This window comes from Aulonocara sp. 'chitande type north' Nkhata Bay, linkage group LG5 (genome assembly GCF_057382095.1).
Source record: "Aulonocara sp. 'chitande type north' Nkhata Bay isolate Kocher_YH1m ecotype deep benthic linkage group LG5, A_spYH_male_GT1.1, whole genome shotgun sequence".
NCBI lineage: Eukaryota > Metazoa > Chordata > Actinopteri > Cichliformes > Cichlidae > Aulonocara > Aulonocara sp. 'chitande type north' Nkhata Bay.
In genome coordinates, this window is record NC_141348.1 from 22,209,242 (window position 1) to 22,227,955 (window position 18,714).

Sequence of the window (18,714 nt, forward strand, 5' to 3'; positions counted from 1 at the left end):
CGGTTTTAGTGAGCCCGTGTGAACTGTTCCCTGTTTCCTGTTGTTAGCTAACAGGAGTTGTATCCCATCTGCAGGGCGTGTTGTGCATTTAGAGATGGTCTTCTGTAAATGCTTCTGATGTTGGTGTGGTAAAATCCCAGTATAATAGCAGTTTCTGGAATCCGCAGACCAGCCTGTCTGGCACCAAAAACCATGCCACTCTCAAAGTCACGCTTCTTCCTCATTCTAATGCTCACTTTGAACTTCAACAGGTCATCTCGACCATATCTATATGCCTAAATGTACTGAGTTGCTGACATTTGATTTTGCAGATTATATATTTGCATTAACGCACAGTGAAACAGTTGTGCCTAATGAAGTTGGCGTGTGTGTATATAAATTTAATATACACTTGTTCAGTTAAATGTATTTGTGTTAATCAGTCCACGGTGTGTTCTGCCATCTTTTAAACACTTCTGGGCATTTATTTTGAACTAGCATTCAAACTAACTTCCTTCTCAATAATTAGCTTTATATATTGAACCTTTTTTTTTTTTTTTTTTTTTTTTAAGGGGGCGGTTTAAAAAGTTGGATGTTGCCACAAAGTACTTTGTAAAGTATTTTTATACTTCTGCCACCATGTTTGCTGCTGTGGTAGTCTTCTATAGATTTTATTCTTTGAGTTTCATCTCATAATAATCTCTCCGTCATAACTCTGCTTGTCTTTTTTTTGGTGGCTGTAATAACACCATTGTTACTGTAGGTGGCAGCAGCCGACTCGAATCAAGTGACTGAAAGACGCAGAGGAAGAAAATAGTCTCGCTTAAAGACCCCGAACAACAACAAAAACCTGGGTTCAGTACTTTACCGGTTTGAAAACGCAAAGTTATTGCTGCTTTTTTTTTTTAATGGGAGCATATATAATAATTTTAAAAAATGTTCAATGAAAACTCTTCTGCGAGTGAAGCCGGTGAAGTCGCTTGTGGAGACGGAGAAGAGAATGTGCCCGTCTGTGAATCAAAGGAGCGGGGCTTTAATGCTGCTCATGAGACCCCCTCTGCCAGGTTTCTGCGGGCTGAACTGGAGCTGAACGCTCACCTCCGTGGCCTCCGCTTCAGCGACCCTGTCCGGTACATCTACAACCCGCTGGAGTACGCCTGGGACACCCACCGCTGCTATGTGGAGAAGTACTGTCAGGCCGGACAAAAGATCCTGTTTTTGGGGATGAATCCCGGACCTTTCGGAATGGCTCAGACAGGGGTGAGCACACATTTTGAGGCATAGTACAGTTTCCAAATCGCCGTGACCGTAACAGGAGCACAGCAGTGGTAAAAGGTTTTAAAGGGCTGTGAATGCGGAAGCTAACGCAAACAAACTAAGGAGACAGCCTGCCAGGGGCGCTCCTATCATGTTTTCAGCGGGGTGTCGCAGCAGAGACCTGCAACATGGTGTATACTGCCTATTAAATGCAGCACACACCAGGATGAATGATTTAAGATTTAATTAAACAGTGTCACAGGACAGGAACTTGAACATTGCTTTGTATGGAATAACTGTTTTGCAAAGTGATGAAACAAGACTAATATGTAGCAATATTAACAGTTTTAACACCAAAATATACACTAGCTAGCCACTTTATTAGGTACGCATTGCTAGTACTAGGTCGGACCCCCATTTGGCTTCAGAGCTGCCTTAATTCTTCGTGTCACAGATTCAACAAGATGCTGGAAACAATCGAGATTTTGGTCCATATTGACATGAGAGCATCACACCGGAGGATGGGTACACTGCAGTCATTAAAGCAACAATGCAAACTGAAGACTTGACAGGACTGGTGCCCAGTGTGGTCTTCTGCAGCTTCAAGCTTCAGCCTATTCAGAGATACTCTTGCACATACCTTCATTTAATTAACACGCTGTCATTTTACAGCATGTTAATTAAATGTGTTGTTTAGCACAGCTGCATTGTCAGTCCACTGTTTTATTACGGCCTCATGCTGGATTTGAGGGTCTTACATGTTTATAACAGTAATTACCACAACCCTTATTTAGCGCTACTTTTAATTAAAATTCCCAGTGTAGCACTTTGACATTTTGTTATTGCACACACAACAGTGAGGGGGCAGAAAGTTTGATGAGAAGAGCTGATCATCTTAAATAACTGAACCAACTGACAATTAGTAGTCGTCTTCCTGTATGATGAGGATATTAAACTGCTGTGGCATCTGTAAAGGATACAGCTCTTCATCCTCTATTATAGCTCCTATCTCTCTCCATCCTGTTTCCTCCACATGTATTTAAGGAATTGAGACGTCATGTAGAGAAAGCATGCAGGGTCACTGCAAGGGACAGAGAAAATGAGGAGCCACAAAATGGAGAGATGATAAAACCCCTCTGTTGCATCATGAAGACTCCCAGGCTCCCTCTGACCTCAGAGCTGCTTTAAATAATCTGTTTCTCTTTGCGCAGGTCCCGTTTGGTGAGGTGAAGTCAGTTGTCGACTGGCTGAAGATCACGGGGGAGGTCGGCCGCCCACAAAATGAGCACCCAAAGAGACGAATCACGGGGCTCTCCTGCACTCAGAGCGAAGTGAGCGGCGCTCGTTTTTGGGGCTTCTTCAGAAAATTGTGCGGTGACCCGGAGGTCTTCTTCCAGCACTGCTTTGTGCACAACCTGTGCCCGTTAATCTTCATGAGCGACAGCGGGAAGAATTTAACACCCCCCGAGCTGCCCGCAGCTGAACGGGAGGCCCTGCTGCGCCTGTGTGACATTGCACTGTGCCAGGTGGTGGAGGCACTGAACGTTTCCATGGTGATTGGTGTAGGAAAGGTGGCAGAGCAACGGGCACGGCGGGCCCTGTCTGCTGCAGGTGTCAGTGTGCGTGTTGAGGGCATCATGCATCCATCGCCCAGGAACCCGCTGGCTAATAAGGGCTGGGAGGATGTAGCTAAAGCCAAACTGCAGGAACTTGGTGTTCTATCCCTTCTAATTAAAACTTGCGCCAATAAGTCATGATTAATCTATTCACTCCAACACCAGATGAAGATGTGTGGCATTCCTGTGTATCTTTCAGTTCACAGATGGTTTGGTGCACTGTTGAGAAGGGCACACTCACTCACCTCTTCATGGCTCCATCTGTGTGTCCAAACACATGCTGGTAGCTCCAAGGAGAACCTGTAACACTACTGCTTTTCCACATCTGTTACCACAAATGCTGTAAACACATCTGCTCTGCAACTGCTTTTTCTTCTCTAAAGGTCTGTCTGCATTACTTCAAGACGAGACTCCTGCTGTGATCAGAGGCTGCAGCATGACTTTAAAATACGGAGCCAGAAATATTTCTACACTAATGACTGTACGGTGCTCAGGGTGTATGTGTATATTCCATATTGTATTTTTCTTTGTGCGTATGACAAGTGCTACATCTACAACTGAACCCTACAATTAAAGTTCATGTGGCCTTATATTAATCAGCTAATTAAGATGTGACCGATGACTTTCCTATAAAAGGACAGTGTTGCTGTGTTAATATCAACGAGGGTCACAAAATTAGATCGGAATAGAAAAGACCAGAATTTAGTGAAAGTCTAAATAATTTTAGCTGGCTGCACAGACAGCTTATTGTCATGTTGCACAAAAAATATATTCATACAGTGATAATTACATGAGCAGAATCGATCTGTGATGCTCTTTATGACATGTTTTATGGCTCTATTTTAAATTTTCGTTTAGCTTGGTATTTTATGGGTGTGCACACTGACTTTCCAGTTTCAGTTTTGTTTTTATTTTACTATTTTTTATTTTATTTTATTTTACTGTTGAAATAAGTACTGGCTGATCAAATCTGATGCTGCAAACATGAAGTTATACTGCCAGTTAAGGCATATGTTTAGCAGGGAGCAGGTTGTTGAAACATATGCCAGTTGTGAAAGTAACTGTCGTTAACTGAAATACTGAGTTAATGAAAGTTCTCTGCTTTTATGGCCACAGAGAAATATAGAGGAAAACTGGGAAAACCCAGGTATAAATCATAAAAAGAGTAATTGTTGAAAGCACTATTATCAGTATGACCACACTGACATGTAAAATATAGCTCTGAAAAAAATCAGATGACCCCGCCCCCCATGAGCAAGCACTTTGGTGACAGTGAGAAGGAAAACTCCCCTTTAACAGGAAGAAACCTCTGGCAGAGCTGAACCTGAATTACATACATGAAAGAGACGAGATGGCCTTTTTTCTTTTTCAACCTAAATGCAAATTTATGAACTGCAGCTTTCTTTTTTTTTAGAAGAATAAATCATACCTACAGGTATGCTGACTCAGCAGGGATAATATTAAAAATTAAAATCAAATTATTTGACGGCAATAGGAAAACATCCCACAAGAGCCTCCCTGCGTTATATAGTTTTTCTTTACATAAAGACTTTTCCACCATGAGAAAGTGTGTGAATTAAGTGCTCACATGAAACCTACTCAGTTAGTACTTTGTGTTAACAAATGCAACTCTCTTGGCTTTGTGCCGAAGCTACACTGCCATCAAGTGTTCAGAGTGGGGACATGATTCTTACACAATCACAGGGGGGGGGGGAAAGGTACACGATATTAGATTTGCAGTCTTTGCTTAAAAAAACAAACTTGGATACGATGTGTTTATCACTGGTTCGGGATTATCAGATCAGATTCAAATAAGTGCAGAATATCCTCATTTTCCATATTAAAAACAAAACAAAAAAAGAATCTCTTTGCTGTGATACTCCTGGTTTTATGCTTCTTGCTGGTTTCTGGCTGGTGGGTGCGCTGAAGTTGTTATTAACATAAATGTGAAGCTCTGATGATTTCCTCACCCCCACCCGTGCCACTACTGAGAACTGCAATCAGCAGTAACACCAGGCAGAGGATCTCGTGTCCTGTGATTGTAATGGGAGTTGAAGTCCGCAGCTCCACCGTGTCAGTTGAGAAGCTGTGTACTCATGAACTGCATCTCCCGCGACTCAGTGAGTGTCACTAATTTTACTCTGGTTGCACATGGTTCAAGAGATGTTGTGAAAGTCTTGCACCTTCTCATCAGTATCGACAGACTGATGCACAGCTCCTGTCCCGCATGAGGTAGCAGAGCCATCGAGTTCATTTCAGAAGACTCAGGTAAGATTAACACCACTGAGTTTCAGCATTTAGGCCAAGATTGACCTGTTGACTTGTTAACAATGGGAACGAGTTGAGTTGTTAGCTGAATGTCTCGCCTGCAGACATGAGGGAAGATTGATTATAATTTGTTTGTTTTTTACATTTCTGTAAAAGCTTTATTTGTTATGTTATTATGTGTACCATTATTATATGATATTTATGTTTTTTTGGAATTAAATATATTAAAAAATGTTTTAGTATAAAGCTATTAGCTAACTTTGACTTTTTATAAATAAAAACAAATTTGAAAGACTTTCCATTAGTCTTTAAATAGAGTGGTCATTCTTATATGTGACGACAAAGAGATACAACCAGATCTCTCCGTCTCTGTTTATTTTGTAGGCTATATGGCATAATGTAACTCCTCAGTAGGTAAACAAGCTGATGAGCCGTAGGTCACTCCTGTTATGACCATGCTGCATTCCTGGACCGATGCTGCTATCGTCTTTCATCAGCTGTTCGCATGTTTTCTTCTTTAACAGCAAAGCTTCCTACCGTCATGGACAAACAGCCCAGGGTGGTGTTTCGAAATGTGGGGCAAGTGTACTTCCCCCAAACCAGGGTGGAGTGCCACTACAGTCTGACCTCAGACCATCAGTGGAGCAATAGTGACTGGATAGGAATTTTTGAGGTACGGTCATCAACTACAGCACCGTCCCATGTGTTGCATCGTGGTAGTCACATTGTGTGCTTTATGACATAGAGTGTGTTTATCCTATTATAGATGGGATGGACTTCAGTCAAACAGTATTACACATACACATGGGCTACTGTTCCTGAAGGCTACACAGAGGGAACCAGTGTTGACTTCTGTGCAGTTTTCCAGGGTAAGAACTGTAATAAACGCTCCTGATGGTTAATTTTCTGTTTTGTTGTTGTTGTTATTTGTTTGTCTGGCTGAAATTGCCCTGTCCTCCCTGGTTGCACATTTGATAAATACTGTGTGTTTGTTTGTTCCTGTAAGCATAGATTCATATTTCATAATAAACTTTATTGATGTTAGACCTGGCTCTGATGCAGCACCTCAGTTCAGCATCTGTCTGAAATAAGCCTTTTTAGCTCCTTTTCATTGGCTGCCCCTCATGAGCACAACGACTAAACTCCAAAACTGTGCCTCAAAAAATGAATACGATAGATATCCCTTCACTTTGACATCATTTCATCTCAGAGTGATTACTATACAACCACAGACATAAAAATCTGAAACTTTAATATCCACCACTGTTTATGTATGACAGAACGAGGAAAAGCATAACGGGTCCTCTTTAAACCTGCATTCTTTCTAATAGCCAGCAGGGGGAGACTTTGGATTCACCAAAGAAAAACTATTTTGTAGACGTCTCAGTATGCAGTATCCAGATAGGTTTATATGCTTAATTGTAACACAGGATGGTGAATATTTTGACAATTGTGGCCCCATTCGGGGAAAAAAGATCATTTAGGGTGTAGTTGAAAAGTTATGTCTGAAATATCAGTTTCTAAATCAGTCCCACCCTTTGCTTGTTGTCTACCTATAGACAAACAAATAAATAAACAGACAGATAAAACCCAAAATGTGGACGTCAAAGTGGTTATGTCCACCTCTCATATGCAGTCTGTCTCTGTGTCGCACCCAGCAGTGATATCTTAAACTACAGTCAACTACGCCCGTCAGTGGTCCCTGACACCCTGGGGGAAAACAACCTGCTTTCCCTGTAGCCAGCTATGTAGAGAATGAAAGTTTTAATTTCAGTTGTTCAGCAGTTGCTGGAAGGATTTGGGGTTTCCAGGCAGTCTGCTGACCGAGCTCTAGGCCTGTGTAACAGACACACCTCAGAGTGCACTGCTGCATCACCACAGCAAAGTGGTACCAGGGTGGTAAACAAAGATGCTGCTGTGCACTTTCATAGAAGATTAGCTGTTGTTTTTAATGTTTTCACTGTGATCAAATAAAACTAATTTATGCAAAGCATTAGGAGCTTATAATGAGATTGTACTGCACTAGTTTTAGTTTTTTTGTATTTGGGCCTTATTTTGCATTATCGTAACTGTAACTGACAGTAACTGACAGCTAATTTTAGGCACTAGAGGATAATAAGAAATGTCTTCTTGATACAGCATCATACCTGCCCCGCCCCGGTACTGTAGAGTACCAATTTGTGTATGTGGACAAGATAGGAGAGGTGTGTGCCCGTAGTCGTCCCTTCACTTTCTGTGCACCCAAGCCGCTGGAGGAGCTTGAGACCCTGAAAGAAGAAGAAGATGCAGAGGATGGAGAAGAAGAGCTGCTCTTAGTCATTCCCAGAGCTCAGCTGCTGCAGGTTGGAAGAGAAAATGTTTATTTCTTTTTATTATCTTTGACACAGGAATTAGAAATATGCCTGAAAATGCTTCATCATTTCTTTCTGTGTTGTCCACAGAGTCGGCTGGAGGAGTGCTTAAAAACGCAAGGAGGTCTGCAGCAAGCGTTGGATGTAGCGAAAAAGGAAACGGAGAATGAGAAAGAAAACAGCAGAGAAGCAAGAAGTGAATGGGAATATGAAAGAGAAGCAATGAAGGAGGAGATCATGGAGCTCAGAGACAACCTGAGACACAGCCGCGAGATGCTGAAGACAATTGAGGTAAAACACGAGGTGCACACTGATCACCAGTGTGCACTGATAGCTGATCATTGAAAATTGATGAAAAGATGTATTCTCTTTTCTCTCCATGCAACTGAAAGGATGCGAAATACAGTCAAGAAAGTCTGGCCTCTGAGCTGAGTAAACTTGCGACTGAAAAAGCTGAAAGAGAGCAGCGCATCAAAGACCTGGAGGAGGATGTCGAGATTCTGGCTGAGCGAGAGAAAGAGCAAAACAGGGAACTGGAAAGGCAAGCCCTCGCAACACATGTCAGCTGAGTCATTCTCCAGCCACTTTGGCCTGAAAAGTGAATTTATTTAGTTTTTACCACAGGCTGAAAGAAAGAGTGAAGAAAATGTCCTGTCAAATGAAGCACGATGAGGAGAAGAGGAAGTCTCTGCAGGTTAACTGCTGTGAAGCTTGTCACTCTATAACACAATAACCCGTCATCTCACTAAAAACAGACAAGAATCAGATATTTTCCTGTCTTTTCTTCTGGCATATTCTCCCACATTGTTTCTCTTCATGCTCCTTGACTAACCGAAGATGGAAAATGAGGATGCTCTTGCCGAGGCACGACTGCTCCAGGAACGTCTCGAGGCCAGCGACCACGTGGCAGAAGGCCTGCGTAGGGAGCTGAGGGACCTGAGCACCCGACAGGGTCACACCCACACTGACCTGCACCAAGCCCGACTCCAAGTGGCCCAGCTCACTCTGCAGCTGTCTGAGGAGAACCTCCTCCTGAGGGAGGAGAGGGCCAACTGGGCTTTGGAGAGAGAGGCATACAGACATGCAGCAGAAGTGAGGATGCAGAATATGCATCAAAGTAAAAAACAACAACAAAAAACCCAGAAGAAACAACAAAAAAACTAAACTGTTTTCATGTTTTTGTGCAGACTGACAAAAAGAAGCTGCAAGATCTTGCCTGCGAGGTGCAGAAGAAGGAAGAGTGGCTCCAGGAGGAGAGGATGGAGAGGGAGAAACTAGAAGTGCAGCTCGGGAGAGAGAAAGACTACAATAAAGTAAGAAACTCAAAGCACATCGCAATCGCCGTTCAGCTCTAAATATAACTGCTTATGTGCCGCAATTCTGCATCATGAGATGCTCAACTTACAGTACAGAGAGCTGTGCCAGACTTCTTTCATTACTCACATACTGGCACAAATAGAAAAGCTTCCATGAACACGACAACATGTGATGAACAGCAGGGAAGACAAGAAGACCCTTCAGATTGGTGGGCGTTCAGGCGGTCTGAGTATAAATGTTGCTGCCCCCTGTAGGTGCTGCTGGGTGAGGCGAAGCGTGAGCTGCAGGAGCTGAGGGCCAGTTTGAGAAAGGTCCAGAAAGAAAGGGAGGAGGAACAGCTTCAAAACCAGGCAAGGATTCAACACCGGATCAACAGCACAGCTCACGATTCTTTAATCTACCACAAGAAACAGTATAGGGACGCTAAGCCCTGCGCTTTGGCTCTGCTCTTCACAGGATAGGCATGAATTAAACTGCAACAGAACACAGCAAAATGTGTTTTTCCCCCAAGCTCAGTTACACATTTTAGAGAGCGACTGCTGATTAGTTTAGGTATTTATTCTCATCACCTTCATTTCCCGATCAAATCTGTGTTTTTGTAATTTGAACCTTGCAGGATTTGGTGAACTGCATCCATCAGTTAGAGCAGAGATTAGGGATTGTGTCAGTAGATGAAGCAAGCAGTACAGCTCCCACGTGCATATGTAAGTAAAAAGATCTTTTTGCATGCCACGCTGCTATTTCATTGAACTGTAATGAAAACTAAGGTAAAGACTCAGTGCTGGTTCGTACAGCTCCTGGCTCTACCCCTGCGAGTGATGAGAGTGCTTCCTCAGCTTCCTCCAGGTCAGTCTGTGCACCTGTTTCCCCGTCCAATGACCTGAAGCAGCCCGACAGAGCTGAGATCCCTCCTGAGATACAGATCCAGAGCGAGGAAGAAGACACACCAGCCTCTGACACACAGGTAAACCCAGGACTGATACACCTAGGTAGGGAAATATTTGACTAGTTGGCCAAATTAGTCTGCAATTTCTGTTTCACAGGTGAGTGCTGCCTGTTGGAAACCAACTACTAAAGTCTTAGACTTTAGACAAAGTCTAATGTGTCTAAAGTCACATTAGACAAAAGCACCAGATGTATCATCTTCGAATGCTGATTCGATTTATTTCATCTACTGCGCTCTACTGGGTACTAATTGCTCATTAAAGACTATTTCTCAGAGCTCTTTTACACCACAGAAAATAAGATGAAAGTAAAATGAGTACCACACTATATTTCCGTTTTGAAACCCAAGTGTCCAAGTGTTCTGGGTGGATACATACCCACAGTTCACCTGCATTTCTGCCTCTGTCTGTTGAACCAGGATGAGGAAAGGGAGCAGCGTGAACCCTCCGCTGCTGAAAGAAAGAAACTGATCCTACCAGAGCTCATCAACCCCGTCTTCAGGTGACACGGCTGGCTTTCCAGCAGTTACACTTCACACGCCCTATTTTCTCCGCCACAGCTGAAAATAAGACTGAATAAAATAATAGGACGGTCATGCTAAGCGAGAAGGAGAACTGTGGAATTATTTTTACCTTTGCTTAAAACTTTCAACTCTCTTTGCCTCTGCAGTGAGCTGGCTGACTCCCCCGTGTGGTAACACAGGGATGGATGGCAGGTTTCCCGTGTACCACTGCGGTATTATTTTATATGGGTCATAAGAACACTTGAGACCTATATAAAGTCCCCGTCACAAAGGGTATTGTGCTTTTACCTCAAGAGTGTCTTTTAGGAATTCGCAAGTCTTAAGTGGGCTAATTTTCGCCATTGTTTTATGCTGTTTGTGGTTTTAATTCTGATTCAAACTTAGTGACACTCAGGATGAATCTTAAGTGCAAATTGAATTTTTGCTTTCCGAACTTTTAGATGAAGATTCATATTTTTGAACTTTTATTTCATTATTAGGTGTCTGTTTCACAGCTGTTATGAGATATCAGTTGCACACATAGCCTCCCCCCCCACCCCCGGGCTCTGCATGTGAGTGCGACTGCACAAAGTGTGTCAAGTGTGTGGGTGTGGGTCACAGTCAAGTGTGAAATGCTTTGCTCCTGGCTCGTTTGGTGCAGTTCAGGTAAAAGTTTGTTATTCAATGGTGCTCTTTAATAAAACATAATAATGAATACCAGGTGAGTGCTGTGCCTAAACGTCATTATTTCACCGTGACATTTGATGATTTTTCCTAAAGTGACCCAGAAATGTGCAAAAATGTTCTTTGAAAATGTAATACCATTGTTCAGAAATGGTTGTACACCGATGCTGTTCCAGGTCATGTTTGACCGGCATCTCTTCAGATAGATTTCAAGGTAGCACTTTATAATAGTGTCACAGTATTAAGTATAAGTATTAGTAAGCACTTAATTCATCATTTATCATTACTTCTCCTTAGTATGTCTTTGATAAATACAGATGTTTATCCATGTGTTACTGTTACACCATGTACAGCAATGATAGTTGTGTAGCTATATACAGCCTTCATTGCTACCACATCACTGCTAATAATATTCATAATAATTATATATCATAATGCCATGGAAATGACAACTTAAGCACTTCCTAATACCTTAATAAAACTTAGTAGTTTCTGAGGTAGTATTCTGAGGTGAGATTAAAGTGAAAGCCAAACTAGATTAAAAGAGGAGTTGTGGGAAGTCATCAGGTCATTAAAGAGCCTGAACTGCCACTTCAGTGTGTGCAGGAAAAACATATACCAGTCCTGCAGATGCAACATTTCCTACCGCTGCTTTCAATGCACAGACTAGTTTATGACAAGCATTTTTTTAAATGTTGTATTAATCTTGACAATAACAGATTAGAACATACTTAAATCACTGTGGCTGTTATGTTTTCATGTCTCAAGCGAAACAGGACATGATATTGTGCGATAGCATGCGGAAAAATAGTCGTCCATTTATTAATGTCAGACACTTATTATCAGGGAATTCTTGGCCTGGGTCACACTGAAGTATGTGAGTGTTAAAAGATGAGTGGCTGCTTGGTTCAAAGATGTGTAAAGGGATTTCAAAGAAGATGACAAGTGGAGACGCTATAAGGTCTGAGAACAAAAAGAGCATTTATCAAAATACAAGAAACAACAAATAACAAATCACGAGCCCCCAAACAGCAAAATATAGTATTGACTTCTCATAAAAATGTAAAAACAAGAACATATCAACCCAGTTTTTGGATTTCCGTGTGTGTGAGTGCATGGATGTCAGAGCCATCAAAGCTATTTTGATACAAGTCAAGTTGAATTAAAACTCATGAGGAACCTGAATCCCTGAACACGATAGAGACAACGACCTTAATAAAAGCGGTAAGCATTGTAAATGTTTTGTCCAAATGTAACGTAAAATCCATATTTGATCTTTTTTAAATGCCGTACGCGTGTGTAGAGCTCTTTTTAAACTGCACCAGCTCAAATCCAGAAAAAACTAACAAGGTTTTAAAACAAATAAAGGAAGGAAAAAACCTGTTCCAAACTATCATGGTTATATGAAATACTTTTAAATACTGAACAGTTTGAGTCGGGCTGATCGTGTCCAAGGTGTGTTCTGTCCTTTCCCACGGTTGTTTGGTTCTAAGGTTTTCACAATAAAACAGCAAAATTACCAAATTTAGGAGCAAACTTGGTGGGCCTTTCTTATTTAACACGCCTTCTGTCTTTATCAACATAGCGCACACGAGAGCCCCACTCAGTCACTCAGTGCCTGTTTGTGTCGGACGGTTGTTGGCCAGAACTCGAGCAGTCCCAAAACAAGTGTACGTGCGAGGGATTTCTCCAACCTAAAGAAAAAAAGATCTAATATTTGTATGGTTTTTTTTTTTTTTTCATTTTTAGTTGCAAAATCCATTTTATACACATTTACAGATGCTGATAATTGGACACTCACTCATGTGGATGATGGCAGTGATGTAACGTGTCTATTACAGCACCCTGTTTACTGGGACACGCTCACGCACACACACATCTGAGGTTTCTGTGATGTAAACGGCTTTTAATGGTTGTGTTTGCTTGGTGGAGTCTTTGCTTGCCTTAAAACAACAGGAAGAAAATCTTATGGCTTAACTTTACCTGGTTGTTTGAACGAGTGCATGTACTGAAAGTTTTAATGATTCCTAACCTGTGTGAAAGAAGAACGTCTGATGGAAAAGAAAAGAAATACTGTAAAAACAGCTGAAGCGTGGCCCTGATCAACTGGAGATATGTTTTCCCGCATTTCTCTGACATTTTTATTATTTGGCCCACAAGCACCCGGGTTTGAATTAAAGCTGAAGTCCTCTTGCATTTCTTTCAGATTAGCCAATCACCAATCCTGAATGATCACACTTTGAGTTTGAGTCCTGCTCATGACTCCCATGACTCTTTAGCTATTGCTCTTTTTCCTTTTTGTTTTCCTCTTTTCTTCTGCTATTGCTTCACTGTGTCCGATAAAACTAACGCATACGATAAAAAGCACAAATGTCCAGTCAGATGCGAGCACTGAGTGTGAAAATATACACAAGAAAAAAAAGCAACACGAGGTCCCACAAACAAACAAAAGACAAAACAGTAATGTGTACATGCTTATAAAAACCATACAATGAAAAAATAAGTAGCATATCTCTGAATAGTAATAAAAGTAATTCTGAGAAGACATCTGTGGCATCTGGACGCCACATAAGAGTTCTGTCGCTGCAATGTACTCTTACCATCAATTTTATACAAAGCATAGCCCTTAATAGATAGCGGAGGAGTGCTTTTTTTGTCTCTCAACAACTGTTTTTCCTGTCTTTGTGCGGACAAAACCTTTTTTTTTTAATATATATATATATCTTTTAAACATTCTGGCACTGATTTTCTTTTTTAACTGTGCCCTCATCAATCCACTGAAATGTAGTGCTTTCGCGTCTCCAAATTCCTCACTTGCTACTATGAATTGAACACATTTTCCTTTCAGTCAGTATGTACAGTATACACGGATATGTGCTGTGCGAAACGCCGTTTTAACAGCTTTAATCTGTGAGGTTTCTACGAGCTGACGTTGCTCGGCGGCGGCGCTCGGCGAATCCGTGCGAGGCAGCGGTGTCGTCTTGTGTCTCTCTTCCTCTGTCTCACTGCGTCTTCCCTGTCACGCCTTTCTTTTGCGCGCCCGCTGCCGCCTCCCCCCGCGCCTCTCCGTCGCTTTCTGCCCCTCGCTCTTTCTCCTCGTCCCAATAGTCGTCCTCTTCCTCCTCCTCTTCTTCCTCGAAGGCTGACTCGTACGTGGCCTTGTCCTCTTGCTTGATGGCTTGAATGGCAGGGGGAGCAGCTGCGCCGCTGTCGCCCGAGTCGCTGCTGTCCTCGAAGGAGTCCGGGTTCTCCAGCATCTCCCTGATCAGGGGAGGCATGGGGCCGGGGATCTCTGTCTTTAGCGTGATGGCTCTTTCTGCACCTGCACACACATGGACATTTATTTACTCGTAGGTATGAAGAAACAAAGAACGTCACATGCTAACAGACAGGAGTCATGTAATTTAAAATATGCTGTCTGGCAGACCTTTCTTCCAAGCATGAATTTACAGTAATGTCTGTTAAATGTTACGAAATTGCTTTGAGGCAACATTTATTTTATTTAAGCGGTTGCCTAACAAGCAATAGGAGCGTAGTTTGAGACCAGCATCATCAGTCTTTTCCTAACCGCTAACTGCTTTGAGCCTGAGCTAATCGGAGCAAAAAATACAAATCTGAAAAGATATTTCAGTACTTATGCGTGTTGAGCTTTGACACTGAGATCTATTCCAAACTGTGGTTGTGCTATGAAAAAAACAAGCTAACCTTTGGTGCTGATTCCCCTGAGGTCTGTGACTTTCATCAGCATTCGGGGAAACATGTGAGGCTTGTTCGGGCGTCTGCGTCGGGTGTAGATCTTCAGGGCCTCTAGCAGCGGTTCCTGCAGCTTGTCCACCTTCTCCGGCTCTTCCAAGTCCATACGGTCTAGTAGTGAAGTGAAGAGAGCGGACACAGCAAAACAATGACAAGAAGCGAGACACTGTTACAGCCTTTATGCTACCGACTGACTGCTAAACTGTGACCGTACACTGATGTCTCTTTCTTTCCATCAATAATTCCACGACTGCAAGCGGACACGATGCAAACAGACGCCGAACAATGACCCAAGTTTACCTCCGCAGATGAGACAGATGGCGCTGAGCAGCCCCGTCTCGGTGTCGTCCATCTCCAAAGGCAGCAGCTGACCGGCAAAAGCAAACACCAGGTCTGTGAGCGGGCCAAAGCCGGCGTTATGCATCTGGGTCCTGTTTAGAGTCAGGCCATCTGAGAAGGTCATCGTGTCCTGCTCTGGTGTGTAGCGAGTGCATATCCTCAGCATCTAAGCAGGGGAAGAATATGATGAGGCATAAACATGAAATTTCTAGACGGAAGTTCACGTTGAAATTTTTTCACGGGAGCTGTTCAGAATCACAAAGCAGCGTGACAAATAGAGAATAGCTTAGGGATGTGGAGGTGTAGTCGATTAAAGGGGAGGAGTAATAGGAACGTGGCGCTAGTACCAGGATGTCCAGACATGCAGATTTGAGGAGGGTGATCTGGTCAGCGATGGTGAGCGTAGTGAAGCCTGGTAGCCGCTTGGCAAACTCCACAATCTTTATAATGCACTTAGTGGAGAGCTCACTGAACTTATCCCATAGGCCCAAGTCCAGCTGCACTCTGTGGTCAGCACTTGAATTCTGGGAGAGAGAAAGAGGGACACTTTTTTCTTTCTTTCTGTGTGACTGTGCAAACTCCACATAGTGTTTGTCCTTCCTGCAAAGCGGTGAGCTTAAGTGGAGCGCGAGTGTCGAGAAGTGGGTGCAATTATGTGCTAAAAAAAAGACTCACTGTGGTGTATTTTCCTAGTTGGCACAGAGACGGGAAGGTCTCTTGGTGAGCTTTGCTGACTTTGTTGACCAGCTCCTCCAGTTCTCCACTTAGTTCGTAGTTCTCGGGCAGCACCACTTCCTCCTTCACGTCCTTCTTCTTTTTGTTCCTGTCGTTACGCACCGCTACCGGGACACACGTGCACGAGATGAGGAAAAGACACAACTCCTTTTGCTTTTTCCTCGATAGCGACACACCGGCAGCCCGTAATATCTGAGACGCTTACCTTCTTTGGACATGCCGACCTCAAAGCACTTCTGCAGCCGACAGTACTGGCAGCGGTTGCGGGTAACTTTGTTGATCTGACAGTTCTTGTCTCTGTGGCACGTATACACCATGTTCTTTTGAATGCTGCGCCTGAAAAAACCCTAAAACAGACACAGGAAAATGTCTTGGACATGGATGCCACACGATAAATACATAAAAAACTTTAAAAAGCTACTGTTGTTAGTCAGGATTTGGTACTATTTAGTGGATCAGTGGAAAGACTGTCTAAATAATTTAATCTTCTGATGTCACAGAACTATAGCAGATATCGATCCCAAGTAGACGCTGAAAGAAAAACTGGCACATGTATTTTTCATGATTGCTTTTTTGCTAAAGCCCATCGGAAGTTACAAAATCCCACGACAAATGAAAACCGTGTCACAGCAGCCAGCCGCGTTAAAAGTACTTTGGATTAAAAAGCAGGAGAGCCTAAAGCATTAACCAGCCAACTTCATACTGTAGGTGGCTACATGAGTTAGCTGATACAACAGGGAGGTGGGCAGTGGAGCGGTGCATCAGTCATCTCACATCAACAAGGCTCTAGGTCGGTGAACTGAGTTGAGGTGATTCTGGATGTGTTAGTGTGACGGTAAGTGTTTAACCTGCGATAGCTGGTTAAAAAATAAGCAGTGATTACAGGGTGTGAAACCGTGAGAGGTAGCCAAGGGTAAAGAAATAAATTGTCCAAATGTAGTTGCATGTGACATAGTGCTATGGGACCTGGACTGGTTTTCTACTCTATTTGAGCGCTCAAAGCTCTTTAAACAACATGTTTCATTCCCACAAGCACTTTTTTGTTCTGACTCTAAGTTCTTTCACACTCTGGTTAACACATTGGGAACAACTTGGGATTCAGTATCTTGCCAAAAACACTTAGGCAAGCAGTCTGGAGCAGCCAGGGATCAAACTACCAACTGTCCAGTTAGTGGATGACTTGCTCTACCTCCTGAGCCACAGCTACCACAAGAGTAATGGCTCAAACAGCACAGCACTGTGGAGCAGCAATTGTTATCAGACCACTGGAGCAGATATCTTGTTTCACTTGAGACAAACAAGTTCTGAAGACATTTTTAGGTTTTATTTACTTATAGCCAAAAGAAGCCATTTGCCTGTCACAAACAGCAGCACACTGTTCATTTGTAGCTTTAATCATGTGCAGTTACGTATGGATACACTAGAGGGCAGCTCAGCGACAGCAAGCACATCTCTGCGCACATCTGTCTGCCTCTCTTTTCAGGGGACCTCAGCTGTTCACATTAGCTGTAAACTCCTCGTGTATCTCCAACTTCATTTACCTTGCAGCCCTCACAGGAGCTCACTCCATAGTGATAACCAGATGACTTGTCCTGGCACACAAAGCACGGCTTATAAACACGAGGAGGAGGAGGCGGCGAAGGAGAGCTTGGCACCATCTCCTCCGAACTGGTGCTCTGGGTCTCCACGGCTGCGGAAAAAGCACAGAATGGAGAAACAGTTGAGTACTCTTATGAATTCAGAGCATCTTGTTTATATTTATTCTTAAAGTCTTTGAAACTTTGATGAAAGCTAATACAAAGTGATTAACAGAAAGAGTGGTCAGCAAACAACCCCCCCAACCCCACGCAGGCCACCCCTCGGAGCCAGAAGGCAAGCTCAAAGGCAGACATTTTTAAGAGAAAAGGGAGGAGGGGTGGCACTGCTGACTGACAGGGACTTAAAAGAGACACAATTAGCTGATGGCCAGATGGCCCTGCTGATAAAAATCTGATTGGCAGCTGAGATTTGATTGGCTTTTCCATTTACTGGTGAGTGTGGGGGGAGGTGAGATACCGCTGTTGAATTTTTGACTGGCATCTGAATTTTTTGTGTGTTTGTACGAGTGTGTGTAAGCTCCCATTTTTATTTGAAAGGTCGTCCCTAGCCCCATGTGAACAAACAGAGATGAGATGTTTATGAGACTCTGCTGTCTCCTTATGTTCCTTCTCACTGTCGCGCTAAAGAAAACTGCACACTGTATAACACCATATGCTGACCCCAGGCAATGCCATTCCTCTGCCGCATGTGAAAACGCTCAAACCAAATGATACAAAATGGATACAATGACGCGTTTAATCAGCCGCGCCTCCTCGCGCTGCAGTCAGAGAGCAAAAACCGCAACACGCCTGGTACGCATTTAAAGGCGACGACTACGAAACAAGCAGATTCCTTTCGAACGTGCCTTTCAACTTTCACCTTCACTCACCCCAACTTCACCTCTCTCTGCCCATTCCCACCCCCACTCTCTTGTTTCCTGGCCCTAAATTCCTCAGTGCAGGCCGGACAGGGTTTAATAGTAGCCCAGGCTCATAAGCAGGCCTATAAACGTTGTGTCTCGGATGGGAAGGAGGCCCCCAGCCAGGGTGACGGCCTCTTTATTGGGATCCAGTCACCTTGGGCAGCTATTCACATCAACAGCTCCATCCTTGGATCCCTTCCTAGTAAAAATAAAGAATCTGGGGTCAAAAACCCAAAGTCACAGCCCCTCCTGTCACCTTCAATGGGTAGCACAGGACTGAACCAAATGTCTTGCCCCAACCCCAAACACTGCAACCCCAACCTGAACCCCCGCTCTGTCATTAACAAGAGCGGTAAGGTTTCAAAAAACAGAGGGGCAAAGGCACAAAAGGAATAATCTAATAAAAGTAGAGGGAAAAAATGAAAAGAGAAAGAAAGAGGAGGGGGAAAGGAGGTGAGCTTCAGGACA

General features: G+C 43.2%; 3 protein-coding genes across 11 annotated transcripts in view; 2 read left to right on the forward strand and 1 right to left on the reverse strand.

Annotated features, from left to right (window-relative positions):
• Positions 1-766: 766 nt before the first annotated feature.
• Positions 767-5,329, forward strand: LOC147330522 (single-strand selective monofunctional uracil DNA glycosylase-like). Its single transcript, XM_086292154.1, has 2 exons — positions 767-1,239; positions 2,448-5,329. Exons 1-2 carry the CDS (start codon positions 916-918, stop codon positions 2,991-2,993), a joined length of 870 nt encoding a protein of 289 aa, XP_086148280.1. The 5' UTR covers positions 767-915; the 3' UTR covers positions 2,994-5,329.
• Positions 5,330-5,531: 202 nt separating this feature from the next.
• On the forward strand, positions 5,532-10,945 carry calcoco1b (calcium binding and coiled-coil domain 1b). The gene is made up of 13 exons (XM_086292155.1): positions 5,532-5,793; positions 5,887-5,989; positions 7,260-7,462; positions 7,562-7,762; positions 7,864-8,012; positions 8,096-8,165; positions 8,309-8,563; positions 8,659-8,784; positions 9,043-9,138; positions 9,405-9,492; positions 9,583-9,752; positions 10,152-10,234; positions 10,403-10,945. The coding sequence occupies exons 1-13, from the start codon at positions 5,626-5,628 to the stop codon at positions 10,428-10,430; spliced, it is 1,740 nt and encodes a 579-aa protein (XP_086148281.1). The 5' UTR covers positions 5,532-5,625; the 3' UTR covers positions 10,431-10,945.
• A 924-nt stretch (positions 10,946-11,869) lies between these two features.
• The window catches only part of rargb (retinoic acid receptor, gamma b), a 50,905-nt gene continuing 44,060 nt past the window's right edge, over positions 11,870-18,714 (reverse strand). For all 9 annotated transcript variants that reach the window (XM_086292158.1, XM_086292160.1, XM_086292163.1 and 6 more), the window contains 7 exons: positions 17,288-17,436; positions 15,952-16,093; positions 15,687-15,850; positions 15,359-15,535; positions 14,973-15,177; positions 14,625-14,783; positions 11,870-14,241 (listed from right to left, as the gene is read on the reverse strand). In XM_086292158.1, the coding sequence (XP_086148284.1) occupies positions 13,922-14,241; positions 14,625-14,783; positions 14,973-15,177; positions 15,359-15,535; positions 15,687-15,850; positions 15,952-16,093; positions 17,288-17,436 (1,316 nt within the window). In that variant the 3' untranslated portion in view covers positions 11,870-13,921. The remainder of the gene's footprint in view (positions 14,242-14,624; positions 14,784-14,972; positions 15,178-15,358; positions 15,536-15,686; positions 15,851-15,951; positions 16,094-17,287; positions 17,437-18,714) is intronic.

What these genes read in the sequence shown, in the direction of transcription:
- LOC147330522 (XM_086292154.1), top strand. Translation starts at nt 916, where the DNA reads ATGTTCAATGAAAACTCTTCTGCGAGTGAAGCCGGTGAAGTCGCTTGT. An exon ending in TCGGAATGGCTCAGACAGGG is followed by an intron (nt 1,240 to 2,447) that starts GTGAGCACACAT and finishes CTCTTTGCGCAG; the next exon opens with GTCCCGTTTGGTGAGGTGAA.
- calcoco1b (XM_086292155.1), top strand. Translation starts at nt 5,626, where the DNA reads ATGTTTTCTTCTTTAACAGCAAAGCTTCCTACCGTCATGGACAAACAG. An exon ending in CTTCTGTGCAGTTTTCCAGG is followed by an intron (nt 5,990 to 7,259) that starts GTAAGAACTGTA and finishes TTCTTGATACAG; the next exon opens with CATCATACCTGCCCCGCCCC. An exon ending in CACCAGCCTCTGACACACAG is followed by an intron (nt 9,753 to 10,151) that starts GTAAACCCAGGA and finishes CTGTTGAACCAG; the next exon opens with GATGAGGAAAGGGAGCAGCG.